Raw genomic sequence first — 14,695 nt, 5'->3', positions numbered from 1 at the left:
TTACAAACAAGAGTTACTAACACTCTGGCCCCTTCTGCACTGCCAGACCCCTTTTCTCTGTCTCCTTTACTGAATTAAATAGCAAAACAGAACAAAAATGGCTTATGTTTGTACAGCCCCAAGCACAGTGGGATTCTGTTTCGTGGCTGGGATATGAGGTGCCTCGTAACGTGCAGTAATTAATTTCATTCTATCCACTCTCCTCATGTTTAGAAGCATCAGAGTTGCCATCCTGAATTAGACTCATGCTCCAGCTTGTCCAACAAAATATCTCCCACCAGCTAGTAGCAGTTGTTTCAAGAAAAAGCAGCTATTCAGTAGATAGTTACCTTCACTCTTCCAGAGGCAAAACTTCTTTCTAATCCATCAGCTAGAGTTTATATTTTATAGCAAAAAACATGTTAACTTGCAAATGCTTTGAAAAGTTTTTTTTTAAAAAGTAAAAATTAGTTTTTAGCTTTTATACCTGCCTCTAAGTCTTTCCATTTCCTCTCCCTCCTCTTTCAAAGAAGAAAAAATACCCCTAAAACTACTTTTCTTTTTTTCAGTTGCTACAAAGTATCTGACTGACAAGGTGCCTCACTCCTGCAAGTGTCTCTACATAGGCAGACTGTTACAGCTCTGTGAGCTCAAGGAAAATGAATAGGGCTTTGTGAAAATGGCAAGGGCTGCCATCAGTTTGCAGGATCACAAGTCAGCTGACAGCACTGGGGAGGGGGGGAAAGCCACCTATATGTAACATATTGTCAACTGCACAACATAGGCACAGTGGAAAAATACATAGAAATCTGTGTTTTCCTACCTGGTCTCTCACTTCTCAGGCACTACACACAGTAATAGAGAGAAAGAAAAGAGATCAGCACAACTCTTATTTTTCCTACTCCTTTCTCACATCTACAAAAGCTGCTTCTCTGCATTAAGGATTACAGGGAAGCAGAAAAATACAGGTCCAAGCTTATTTAAAGAGAACAAATGTTCTGTGGAAGTATGGAGAGCGCCACAGAAGAACAGAGAACTGAAAGGCTGTATTTTTCTGTTTTGTGCATTTTTCATGTTTATAAATATCAAGAGTGCTTTTCCCTATTTGATCAATATTTTCATTTGCTCCTGGGTATGTGATGTGTACACTCACAAACTGACTGTGCGTGGAATGGAGACTCACTACCATAGGTTTTCTTTCCCCCAAAATGTCTACTGGTTATATGAGTTAAATAAGTGTTAAATCTGACCCTTTTCAGTTGCTCAGCTTTCGTGTTTTTGATTTTTACTGTTGCCATTTTAGTAATACTTCAGACCTTTTTGGACAGACAAACTTGAAATCAAACAGACAAGCAAGCAAAGGAGTGCAGTGGGAACAACCAAAGTTGGTAATTTGAAAAGAAAATATGTTAAGGTCTGTAATACACACATACACACATTTCTCCCAGGGAGAGGCGAGTCCAATGTATTTTCCAGCTTTCATATGTTCTCTTTCAGGGATAAACTGCATTCCTTTTGTTAAGTTACATGCACTTTAAGCTTCAAGGAAATATCTCACCTTTGTAAACTTTAGTAACTTTGGGGGAAGGGAAGCAATTCCTGCTTTACTGCAACAATTCGTTTTCCTCATTTTACCATGAGCAGGACAGTAATGCTACTTGCACACAAGAGGAAATATGCAATCATTCTTTTCTCCTTTTTGCTTACATAAGAGCTGAAAGAGTTTTGTGTCCTTTGGCAAGTATAAAAATTGTATAACTTCAAAGTATGTGACTTCAAACACAAGTGAAGTAGCACTGAAAGAACAAACAGATTAAACAAAGATGAAAAAAAGTATCAGGGGTATAAAATGGGGGTGAGTGCCGCATGAACAGTTGTCTCTCATGCTAAGGGACAAATATGAAAAGTTATTAAAGGACACTGAAGTTGAGGGCAAAACTCTCCTGTCAGCGTCAGGCCCTGGGTTAACGTTTACCCTTTGATCTCTCTAACAGCACTGAAAGTGGCAAGAGAAGGAACAAATAGTGCAAACTCAGAAACGCCTTTGTCACATATTCTCTCATATAATCTTCATTCTTGCTTGCTACCTTCAGCTACCCAGCTGCTGCAAGAGTAATGGGAACTGTGGGTCAAAAAGAAGTCAGAAAAGAAAACGAAAGGAGCTGAAGAGCTTAGTGAAATAGAAGCAGGTTCTGGATGTGACCCAAATAATTGTGTCTCGCAAATGAGAAGACAGAAAGAAACCACTGGAGTAATAACAAAAATACAGTGATTGTAATCAACATTAATATAAAATAGAGGCAACTAATGTCCACATACAACTAATAGCAGAAGTCATGTATAACAAGATCTGCGGACTGGCCTTCGTACTCTGTTGTATGATGGTGAATACCATGACTCATCTAGACAAATTCAGAATATGGAAGAGACACTTGTACCAACTGCTTCCTCCCTACGAGGAAAAATCAGTTCTTAGGATTCGTTTTGTAAAGCAAGCGATGTGCTTTGCACACCATCCCAAACGCTTGCTGCAAAACTGCATGAGAAAGTCTAAAAAATGTGCATGGGACTGGAAAATAATGTTTCTGGATCAGGAGCAGAACCTCTGCTAATAAGGTCCCACAGTGCACACACGGCGTAGGCTTCAAATGTCTCCAGAGACCAGAAGCTGCCTGAAAGCTTTGGTTTAGGTGCACAGGGGAGGGCATGAAACACATTGTCAGTTGGGTGCTTCTGCCAGCTACAATATATTTTCATCTGTGCTTCCTGAAACCATCTTGGCAAGACAACCCCAATAATTACCACCACTTCTCCCCCACCCCCCCCTTTTTTTTAAAAAAAAACCAACAGATTGGTGGCATTGTTCGTTTGGTTGAGTAAATGCAGAAGTTTCCACCAAGCTTCTTACATCTAATGGAGATCCAAAACTTGCCTTGCAGTGATATTAGCTTTCGTAACAGCAACGCCTCTTTGTGTCAACATGTCTCATTAAGTAATAAAGACTTTCAGCTATTTGATTTTACTTATAAAGTTAGTAAGATTCATTATTTCTTTTTTGTTCCTTAAAAAGGGAATTGTTCTAGTATTCTAACAGGCAGTGAGTCATGCCTAATTAAGGAAAAAAATATATAACCATTTACAGTGGGATTCTTGTATTGCAAAGAGCTGTTTTGTCATGAAAGCTTTCAGGGATTGAATTCCTTATAAATTTTTTAAAAGGGGAGGGGAGCAGGGAAATAATTTGAAACCTTTGCAACAATTCCCTTAATCCCCATCTCATACTTGGGGTCAGTCCGTTCCAGGCAAAGGCATCGATGCAGCCCAGACTGCGCTCGAGTGGGAGGAAAAACAGCAGCATCTGACAAAGGAACCAACGCTCTAGAATGCAATGCAGATGCAGAAAGCTCAGCCAAAACCCAAACTACAATATGTTTTCTCGAACTTTGCATTTTTTATTTCTTTCCCCCTCCGCCGCCGCCCATGAGGACCAGGGACGTTCCTAGAACTCTGTCCTCGCTGGCTGCGTCAAGGCAGCTGCCGAGGATGCTGGGACACTGTTTGTAAACACTCTAACCACGTGCGTGCAACCACATGGAGAGTCATCATCCTGACCTAAACATCTACCCACTTGGTAAGCCGGGATATTACTGCAATGGAGCCAAATCCTTTTCCAACACGATGTGACTTAAAGCAGCTCACGCCAGGACATTGGAAGACAAAGCTTGGACTGTTTATGCATTATTAGAAAGGAGATTACGCAGGGAAGTTGTTTAAATTTTAGTCATTGAAATGTAAGTTTAAGGATAGGGTAGCTCATGTAGAGTAAAGAATGCAGAAGTCATTATCCTCTTTATACGTCTGTGAAAAATTCAGCTTAAACCTGGAAACTTCTCCTCCCCCATGCATACACCTGGTGAAACCAATATTCATATGCTGGGAACCCATGTGGAATATATTTGAGATTAGAGGTAATGCTGTAAAACACATGAAGATATTTCATGTTGTCTAAATTGCATCATAGTAATTAATTAGAAAGAGCCGAGGCTACTGCCCTGTACCCGTGGAAGTCACTTCCAGGGGTAGTTGGTTATTTGGCTATTCCTGGTTATCTTAGCTATCTAACCACTCACCTGCTCACTTCTTTGCTACTTCTTTGAAACTGTTTTAAAAGATACGCTGTACTTGATTAGGATTAAAATGCTGAATTTTCCTTTCTTGCTGAACTGAAGCATAGAACAAGCCTATTCCTTTGCACACTGCAATAGAAATGCTGCCTTTTTTTTTTTTTTTTTTTTTTTTAAGAAGAGGAAAAAACCACACACACCAAGAATTAGGTCAAACTGAAGCCTCAATACTGCAAGCCTTTATTTATTTGTAAGAATAATCCTCCTGGGGTTTTTTGCCATATGTACGCTACAAGGCAACAACACTCCAACCTGGAATCCACACCTCCACAGAAAACTTTGTTTTTGAAGGACAGCCTGAATTTTGTTCAGGTTGCTAAGATGATTCAGCTTTCTGGAAGGTGTTTGACAGAGATGAACAAGCCTGCTTGAAAAGGTAGACAGGAACCTAAATCTTTATGGCTTTTAATTGTTAAAGTGTTTCTCAAAGCATAGCAACTTTCTTTAAATTGTCCCCAGATTTAAAATCGTTTTCTATGAACAACTGGTAGAACACTCTTTCTGATAAGGCAGGGCATTTTTTTTTTCTTCATTTCAAGAACAGTGTGAGATACGTGGGTGAAATCAGTTTGCTGTTCTTCCTATTTCTCAAACCTTGTTTTTCTCTACCTTCCTTCTGTTACTCCAGACTACATAATGCGAGGCACATTCCCAGCATTTTAATCCAAACGTTTTTGGGTCAGTCATCAGCTGTCCTTGGGATTAGGCCAGCTGATGGTGGAGGTTCAGAATTTTATTCCATAACCCCACCACCTCTGTCTCCACCCACTGAGCAATTCCGTGGGAAAATGGGTGATTCCCTCCCCCTTCCCCCTCCTCCCCCCCAAGAGACTTGTCTACCCTAACAGAGGGCAGAGGTGATTTCTTTTCAATGGGTGACTGAGAAGATGATTACTCATGGTACTTTCCATTTGTAACATTTTATTATCTAGAATATTGGGACGAGCTATGCAAATTGAATATGCAAGCAGTGACGATCTGAAAGTGTAACAACTGGAACTATGACAACTTGTTACTAGTTACTTGTTCAGTGTTCAAAAGGATATTTTTCAGGCAGAATATCATTAAATGAGTAAGAAGGTACTCACTGCCTTATGGAGTATGGGATCGGAATAATGCTACAAGTGTGATTGATTCATATAATTCCCTTTTTGGCTTTCAGCCATGATGCAGTCATATGCTTTATCTCTGTTCAGACTACAGCTTTTTTTTTTTTTTTTTTTAAATAATGAATCATAGTACATCCCACTCCATTTCAGAACCAGAACATTGCCTTTCAAAATGATGTCACAACACTCACTGCTGCTGGCTGCTGCCTTAACAGCAGAGAGCTGGACTAAATAAATACTGTATATTATTTGGCAAAATCATTTGTGGTTGTGTTCTCCAGCACAGTTTCCAAGATAACCACCAACTCTACTTGAAACTTGGCAACCTTGTTCTACCACTTTCAGGCTCCAATTGTGAAGCTGGCTTACAGATGCTGTTACCACGCTTAGAGCTACTGTGTGGCAGTCAAGTGAGAGAGGTAGAAGGGTCACTCGCTGTGACAAGCCAAATTTGACAGCTCATCTGAAATTCCACCTTGAAAAATGGACAGTTTTCAAAAAAGGACCTTATTTGGCTCTTGGAGAAACACGAGACACATCTTCCACTTGGAATGCAATGGAGCAAGGGATTTAAAGTCACTGCTTAAGTGTACTCTGAGAAAGCCTCTCTATTGCCCATGCAAGTAACTTAGAAGTGAAGCATACCCTGTAATCCCAAACAGGGTCAGTAACATTAGTCCAACCCAAACTTTACGTTTTTCAACACCTGAGCAGCAGATTTGTCCCAAAACATGAGGTGACAGTGTGGTTTGGTGGTTTTTTGTTTGTTTGTTTGTTTGTTTGTTTGTTTTCCTTTAAGACTGTCTGGCTGCTGCTAGTATTTAAAGGAACCGTATGGGAGATGGAGTCCCAGCAGCATCTGAAGCACTCGGAGCAAGAGGGAACAGTCCCTTCCAACTCTGGCAGCTGTATCACTGTTCCAGCAGCAACTACAGGGTCTCTGGATTCTGCACACAGAAACCAAAACGTTCACAACCTCCTATTTCTGTTACCCAATGCAGCATTTGGTGCCAACAAGAGACCTTGGAAATCTGTCCGTCATAATAACTCCTCAACGGGCACACGTTTCTTGTTCTTTAAACAATGTTGACATGCCAAAGTCTAGGACCATGCGCACTATATCAAAACAATACCAGTTTCCCTGGCTAAAAGCCAGGAATCAGCACAATGCCAAAGTCCTCGTTAAAAGCCTTACTATGAACAGTGATAGTTCAGCAAATTCGGGAGCCTCAGTCTCCCATTCAATCTTTTCTTCTTTTGAAGATTTGTTAATAATTAGTTCTGAAATGGGCAACACAAAACCACTTTCTGAGGTTCCCTGGATGCATTCACAAAGTTTTTTGATGTCGCTTCCCAAAATGAAACAACTATTTCCACTGAAAGATGACTTTTGAGTTCTTCATTTCATGTAAGCAGCAGTTTAGTCCCACCACCTAAGCACTGTTATTTTTCACGTCTTTATCCTCCCTTTTTTTCCCCCCCTCTCCCTACACCCTGGTTGCTAGGGTTAAATGTTTTCTGACTTCACTGGCAGGGTTCACACTACGCTTTCCGTGACACTGAGGAAGAGAGACAAAATATTGCCCAACAGTGATTTATTTACAGTGGTTCCAAATTGTTGTTTTTCTGCAGGATAAAACCCAAGATGTGTACATTCTTTCAAAGTGTTAACAGCAGGAGATCTGGCAGACCAAGAGTTCTTGACTTGCTAGGTTTAATAATGTTTTCAAGACACAATGGACTTAAATATAATAGAATATAATTTGGCAGCAGGAAAAGAAATATACAAAACTGTCCTAACACGGATGCAGCAAAATAGTATCAGTGTTTATATCCAGTTTTATTTGAGTCTTTTGAAAAAATTAAGATATTTAGCAACAGAGAACTGAAGTGTCAAAGGACAGCACCAACCAAAGGGCCATGTGTTTGAGAAAGAAAGAGCTGAAAGAAGTACTGTTTCTGTATGACAGTCTATTAAAAACTGTTACCTGACCATTGTTAGTCATGGACCTTTAGCGATGATATACAAATGATAATCTATATAGAAACTGCAGAGGCTTACCTTTATTTGGAGGGGTGCAAGAAATTAACTGTGAGGTGACCAGGAAAAGGGAAAACCCACCAAGAAGGAAAGAAGTTTTGGGAAAGAAATGGTAGTTGAGGGGCAAGCAGCCCTAAGGGCTCAAAGAAACATGCTCATTTTCCGTGGCTACTGGTAAAAGGAACAAATACGTTCATCACACACCACTTAAGGAAATTTGTCTAACTCCCAAAAGATAAGAGAAGGAATGATTTATAATCTACGGTCAGGCTGCCGTGCCGAGGGCATCTCTTAAAAGGACATTGCATGTACCACAGTGTTGTTTTTGCCACCTTTTATTCAGTCAGATCCCCCTCTAACTCGAGTTTATACATGACTTTCGACCATTAACATCTCCCTGTTGAATACCTTCGGCAACCACGTCCTGTTTTGCACTTTACAACCTCCAGAGAAAGTGCCGTAGTGGAATACACATGCAGATACACAAGTGAATATACATGTTACTACACTCACCCCCTGCTGCAGTAAGTCAACCTACCATTAACATGCAAATAGAATGGCCTCATTAGGCGACAAACAACACCCACTGACCTGCTTTCACTAGGGACAGTATCTCCTCATCTCTGAAACTCACAAACTTCACATTCAAAAAGAAAAAAAAAAGAAAAAAAAAAGAAAAAAATTATGCTGAACTGATATTCAGAGCTGCCGATCACTGCTCAAAGCCTGCACATTTGCATGCCACTCATCATGGAAAACAAATCTTGTGATGAGATCTTTGGTTGCAACATTTCGATGGAAGCACGCTAGACCACATCACTTCTCCATTCACCTCACTCTCTGAAAAGGAAAATTACTTAGCAGAAGAGGGTCTGCTAAATTTCCAAGATTTAAACCACGAGCCGAAAAGCCTCCTTTTAACTAAGGGCACGAAAATGACTGCCAGTGTCTAAGGGGGTGATTTAACGCCAATAAATGCCACGATGCGAGCATACGGTGCCGCGCGTCCGACTTACAAATGTGGTAAGGTTGTTGCTCTTGTCTGTCATCTGGCGGGGAACAAGTCTGACCTCGCCGAAAGCGTTATTTTAGGGGAACATGCACGAGAAAGTAATTTTTTTTTTCTTCCCGTGGCCACATTGTGCAAGTGGCCCCGACGGCAGGATTTAGCAACGCGGACAAAACGCGCGTGTAGATTGCACGGAAAAAGGAAGGCCTCGCAACGAGCCCCCCCCCGCCATCCGCAGGCACTTCTCCCTCGCCCCCCAGGACCGGGTTTCGTTTCCCCTCCCCAAACTCCGCAAGCTCCCCCTCTCTCCCCCTTTCCCCGGGGCTGCGCCCGCCTTTGTGTCCGCCCGGGGCCGGAGAGAGGCACAAAGCCGGGGCCCGCCGCCGCCCCAGCCCCCCGGCCGCGCTCCGCGGGGCTCTGCGCGGGGGCGGCCCCGGGAAGCCGGGGAGTGGGGGTGGGAGGGCCGGTCCCCGCGGGGCGCAGCGCCGCCCGGGGCGCGCCGGAGGGGAGAGCGGGGCAGCCCCGCGGCGGGGAGCCGCCGGCCGGCCGGCGGGGGCTCAAAGGCGGCAGGGCGCCTCCCGCCGCCGTCCCCGTTCCCCCCGCCGCCGCCGCCGCCGCCGCGCAGACAAAGGCGCGGGGAGGGGCGGCGAGCCAAAGTTGGGGGCCGGCCCCATGGGGAGGGGGCGGCGGGGGCCCGCGGCGCCCCCCGCCGCCTCTGTCAGTCAGCCATGTTGGGGGAGCCGCGGCGGCGCCCACCCCCCGCCAACACCCAGCGGCGCGGCGCGGCCCCGCGACACCCCCGGGGGGCCGGGGGGAAGGCGGCCGGCGCGGGGGTCCCGCTCTGACCTCTGCCGCGTCCCTCAGCCTTGCCGACATCCAGCACGCACAGCCGGGCGCCGCGCTCCCCGCTCCTACAGGGCCGCCATCTTGCTTCCTTCTGCTCCTTGACGAAAGCGGCCGGGCCCCCGCATCAATATGCACGCGGCGCCCTGACGTCGACGCCCGCCCCGCGCGCCGCACCGCCCCGCGCGCGCAGCACATACCCCCCCACACACACACCCCCACACCCCGCGGCACCCCTGCTCCGCGCGGCGCGGCGCCGTGCGCCCCCGTGCAGCGGGTGCGGGGCGCCCCCGCCCCCGTGCCCGTCACCGACCGCGGGGCCGCGGCCCCGCCGGGGGGTTTTTTTCCGGCTACTGCCGCTTTTTGGCCTTTTGGGGGGTTTTTACCCCCTTCTCCCCTCCTCCCCCCCCGCTTTTTCTGCTTTCGCCTCTCGCTGCGCACCGTTTTGCGCCCCGCGCTGCGCGGGAGCTGGTGGGTCCGTGGGGCACGGCGGGGTGCTGGGTGCCGCCCGCCAGCGGCAGCCCCCGCCACCCGGGGCACCCCCCTTCCCGCATCCCCCCCCTCCCCGGGGGTCGGCGGCTCTTTCCCACGGCCGCGGGAGCCCGGCTGCCGTCCCCGCGGGCCGGGCGGCTGCGGGGGCCGCGGCTTCTTCCTCGGGCCGCTGGGGGCTTCGGGGGACCGGTTATGCCGCTGGGTAGCCGGCTGGCAACGTAAAGGAAAAGCCGAGAAAAAAGAAAAGAAAAAAATCAACGCCAAAATCTCCCCAGGTTTCCCCAAAAGTGGGTCGCGTGCCCGCAGACACCCGGGCCCGCGTGCCGCGCCGCGGCTGCGGGCGGGGATTGCTCAGCGCGGGGCCAAGGGGACACCGGGCCGGCGAGCGCCCGCTTCCACCTGCCTGCAAACCCGCAGCCCCGGCTCGGGTGCGTGGCTCCTCCCGCGTCCCTAGCGAGCGGGGCTAACTGCACCGCTCCCGAACTCCGGTTTTATTGCTCTCCGCCGGAGAAACGGTTTCGCCGTGCCCGCCACAGCTGGAGCGCCAGAAGGAGGTCTGACTGCCGGTCTCAGCCCCGCGGCCCCGGGAGCGGGGTTTGGTGCCTCCCCGGCCTGCCAGCCCTCGCCGGCGGGTGACAGGTTGCGCTGCCGTCCCCTCCGTACCCCGCCCCGCTCCCGCACTGCTCGCCGCCCTCCTTCGCCGGAGGAGCTGGAGCCTTCCCAGCGGGGCGGCTGCGGGGAGCAGAAGTAAGAGTATGCAAAACCGCCTCTGTGGGGTTTCACACCGCCGAAACACCACCCCGGAGTCCTGGGCGCCGGGGTGTCCCGGTGGCCTCCTCTCCACGGTGCCGTCCCCACCGCGCAAATTCCTCCGGCCTGCCCGGGAGGCGTTGCGGGGCTAGGGGGGATTTTAGGAGAGCATTAGCTTCGCGGCCAGAGCCTCTCCCAAGCAGGTGCTTGCTCATCGGTGGTGCCCGGGAGAAGCCGAATCCTCAGCTGTCCCCTGCCCGGGGAAGGCAGGCTGGTGAGAAAGCAAGATGCCAAATCCGGTGCACTCGATGCAGATCAATGATTTCTAGGAAGTTCAGGTCATCGCTGAGTAATTTGTTTTTCACATCACAGGCTGTTCTCTGGCTTTTGGTTTTGCTTTAATTTCTGTGAAACATTTCAGAAACAGAGTGGAGATAAAATAGCTCTGCGCTGGCAGCAGAGTGTCACTCCTGTACCCATGCTGGGCAGCTCGCTCTCTCCAGCCCTCGGAGAGGCGCTGGCCTGGCTAGTCCTATCCCTCAGGAAAATGCATGGGTTTTCTAGACAAATGTCTTCGTGTTTTCTTCCGCGGAACTGACTTCAGCAGCGCCTCGTGCAGCCTAAACCTGTGCAAATAGACTCTGTCTCTTTTTGGAAGAGTAAATGACGCAAAGAACGGTCAAGGTCTGTCTCAATTTTGCCAGATTTTTTGTGCTTTCACAGCACTTGCTTGATTTCCAGAAGGCTTTAATCAGTATTTCAAACTCTTTTAAGTCTGCGTATTTCTTAAAGCCTAAGGTTGCTTTTTCCCCTGGTGTGGCACATCCAGCTGACACTACCAGGAACGAGCACACTCGACCTCTTAGCACGTGCAAAGTGCTGTTCTCCTCCCTGAGCCATTCTTAGAGCCCCCGCAGAGGCACCTCCGTCCTCTGCACCGTCTTGTTCTGCCTAACCAGGGCACAGCATCGACAGGGTTCGGCCAGGCCTCTCTCTGTCGGTGCTTTTCTCCGGTATTTGCATTGCACTGGGTGAGATGATGCTCCTTTGCATGGCTCAGATCCCTCCCGTGCCCATGCGCCCTTTGTGGCTGGAAAGAGCAGGTGGCTGGTTTTGGCAGGACCCTGCCGCGCCGGCTCCTGGTTTCAGCGGGACCACAGCCCTCTCTTCCCTTTGCACGAGCAAGCAGCTGCAAACCTGGCTAACTGGGTGGGTAAAATGCAAAAAGAAAGAAAAAAAAAACAACAAAACAACCCCAAAGCCACAAGCAGGAGTTTTACACTGAGCTGGGATTCTTTCCTTTTCTTTTCCTACTGTGCTCCTGTGCTGAAGATAAGAAAGAGACAACTCATGCATATCTGACCTGCACGTATGAATGTGAGAGAAGCGTGCCTTTTTGAAATGCTTCCTGCCATAGGTGTGGTTCACTTCGCTATTCTTTTCTTTCACTCTCTTTTTTTTCTTTTTTAAAACTTTACTGCCCTAATGACAGCCTGTTGTAATCACCAGGCTCAATAAACCCAGGAGCAGTCCTGCTGAACCAGCAGTACTGTCTTCCCTCCCGGAGCACAAGGCACATGTATCGGAGCCTCCCCTGCTCGGCTGCGTTGTGCTCAGCTATCTTGACCTACAAGCCTCCTAATTGACCCGGTGCCCTCCCATAGTCCTGCCACATTTTGACAGACCGCAGGATCTTTTGGCTTCCAAATCAAGGGCTTTCTGTTACGCATGCCTCTGTCAAATGCAGCTTGCTCTACAATGCGCGTTCCTTGGTATCCGTTAGCAGTCTAATGAGAGGGACATGGATCTAATTTCTCCCTTGGAGTAGTTCTGTTGGCTTCAACGTATTTATTGAATGAGAAAAGTTGACCCATTTTGCTTTGCCGTATCTTTACCTATCAAACAGGGAGGAAAAATGCCTGAACTTGACCATAGCGAGGAGTGCTTTAAAAAACCCCACACCCTCTCACCCTTAAAGAGTTGGGGGGAAAAAAGCCTTTTACCTCTTGAACATGCTGTTCCTAGCCTGAAGTTGCATGCTTTTTTCCAAAACAAGTATCTGCTGTAAAGAATGGATATGCAGCTTCCTTGGAAATGCACTGAAATGCACGTAGCTCAAGCGGTATTTTGGAGCTGTTTCTAGGGCTGTCCCAGCCACACCATTTTTCTTCTCAGTCGGTCTTTGCATTGTAAGCAATGAAAAGCAAAAAAAAAAAAAAGACATCTCAACTGATTGAAAGCATGGAGTTGGGAATCCTACCAAAAAAACCACTCCAAACTATGTGTGTCCACTGCTATCTTTGTCAGGAACAGCTTTTGCTCCTCTCAAGATCTGCTGGAAACAGAATAATCATCTGCTTCGATCTCTCTGAGCAGAGAGTTAATAGCAATAAAGCCCAGAGGCCCGATTGTCACAGGGTGCGACTGCAGGACAGGCGCTTGGGGGAGTCACTGCGGGTCGTGGCTGGAGTGGTGTTTCTTATTTCCCCAACAGGCATTGCAGCGAGGCAAACATTTCATGGGCAAAATGTCAGGTAAAAAGCATCCTGTCACTTGGCAGTTAGAGCGTTTGTGTGTACAACGCGTAATTGCACGCAATTAGATCAATGGTTTAAAAGAGCCTGGGCCTTACCCCTCTGCTAGAGGGAAAGCGCGCTCCCCGTCAAGTATGTTGGGGCGGCCAAGGGACGAGCTGCAGCCAAAGTTTCGTCTTAACTCTAAAACTGCAACAAGCAAACCTGACTGACTTACTGAAGAAATGTAATGTACTTGCCCCCCCCAGACCCCTGCAATTAAACATTCAGAGAGACATACAGTGCAAATAATTTTTCACCCTTTACCCCGCATTGAAGAATAAGGGGGTTTATATAACCACCTGCTTCACGTAGGTGAACTACCTGCTTGCTGGGCCAAATACAACTCAAAATTTCTGTGCAAAAACCAGTTCAGAGCCGTAATTAAATTGTTTCTACTGAGCCTGCAACTCTTCGTGTTGTTTTATCCATGTGTTCTTCCCCCCATGATAAAGTGTGAACAGCTGTGTGAGGTGAGGGGAAACAAATTTGCTAGATAGCCCATTTCACCTCCTCGAGCAAACCCCAGGAGTCCAGAGGACTGTCAGCTGCGACACGACAGGCCTACAGAAAATCTCCCATGTCCTTTCTCCATGTAGACATGTGTCTCTGTCTTCCACCGAGGGGCACTGATTTCTCATGGGGCCACGCCCGGATCACAGCAGCATCCACCAGAAGCCCTGCAGGGACAAGGGGTGGGAAAGACAACGGGACCAGTTCAGTGAGCCATCATTTGGCTTTGGTTTATACTTTCAGCAGGGCTTTTTCAGGTCCTGAGACATCTGCTTGTCCGTGCCCTCGAGAGCCCAGCCTCACAGCTGAGGGATCGGACTGATGCTGGGGCTGCAGCCATGCCAGCAGGCAGTGGCGGGGTGGCCCTGCTGGACCCCAACACAACAGGACGCTGCTTTATTTTTTCCCTGAATTCATCAAAGGTCACTATTTGTCATTTTTTCGCATTCCTTCCCTGGACAGGAGGGGGCTTTTCCAGGACTGCACAGATGAGATGGTGCAGAGGAAACGCGGGGGGAGCCCGGTCTGTTTGCAGTAGCTCAGTGAGGAGTTTGGGGAGCAAGGTGCCTGACGGCCGGGATGCCTGCTGGGACAATGTCGAAGCTGCGGTGTTTTATCCACCTAGGGCCGTCGTCCTGCTGGTGGGAGGCGCGTGTCTCTCGGTGATGGAGAAGAGCTGCAGATGGTTCAGCTTGTCAGCCGTTGGCTTTTTGCTGATGGCTATAGATGTCTTTATGCTGCTCTTCGGCGTTTATGGCTCTGAAGGTGACTGTAGCCTCATGATTGCTTGGGCATTTGTGGCTGGAAAACCTGAATCTGAGCACCTCAGGCACCCGCTGGGCAGCGCCTGCCCCCAGGACCATGGCCAGGACGCACGCCCCGGGGCGAGGAAGCCCCTGGCCCTGGAGCAGGGTTAAGGGAGGCTTAAGGAGAGGTGAAGCAGGAGGACCCGCTGCAGGTCTGAAGGTACAGCTTGTCCTTTTGGGGCCCCAGGCTTGCTTTTCCATGGTTGTGGGAGTAAAATCTTGAATCCTTCATGCAAGGGAAGTAGACACTCCTCTCACGGGCCTGTAGGGGAAGGTGTGGGCTGAGGGATGGAGACCTGGTCTCTGGTTTCTCCTGAGGAGTGGCTGGGACTTCTGGGAATAACCTTCCAAAAAAAGGCCAAAAGCTGACCTGCAAAGAAAGGGCTCCCAGCAGCA

General features: G+C 48.3%; 1 protein-coding gene across 1 annotated transcript in view; it reads right to left on the bottom strand.

The window, feature by feature from the left end:
* Positions 1-9,260, bottom strand: part of TET2 (tet methylcytosine dioxygenase 2) — a 75,024-nt gene extending 65,764 nt beyond the window's left edge. The window contains exon 1 of the mRNA XM_075149672.1: positions 9,169-9,260. Coding sequence (XP_075005773.1) covers positions 9,169-9,198 — 30 coding nt within the window. The 5' untranslated portion in view covers positions 9,199-9,260. The remainder of the gene's footprint in view (positions 1-9,168) is intronic.
* Between the last annotated feature and the right edge of the window lie 5,435 nt (positions 9,261-14,695).

Source organism: Calonectris borealis, chromosome 4, assembly GCF_964195595.1.
Source record: "Calonectris borealis chromosome 4, bCalBor7.hap1.2, whole genome shotgun sequence".
In the NCBI taxonomy this organism is placed as follows: Eukaryota; Metazoa; Chordata; class Aves; order Procellariiformes; family Procellariidae; genus Calonectris; species Calonectris borealis.
Note: the sequence above shows the minus strand (reverse complement) of the source record. Positions and strands in the feature narration are given on the sequence as shown.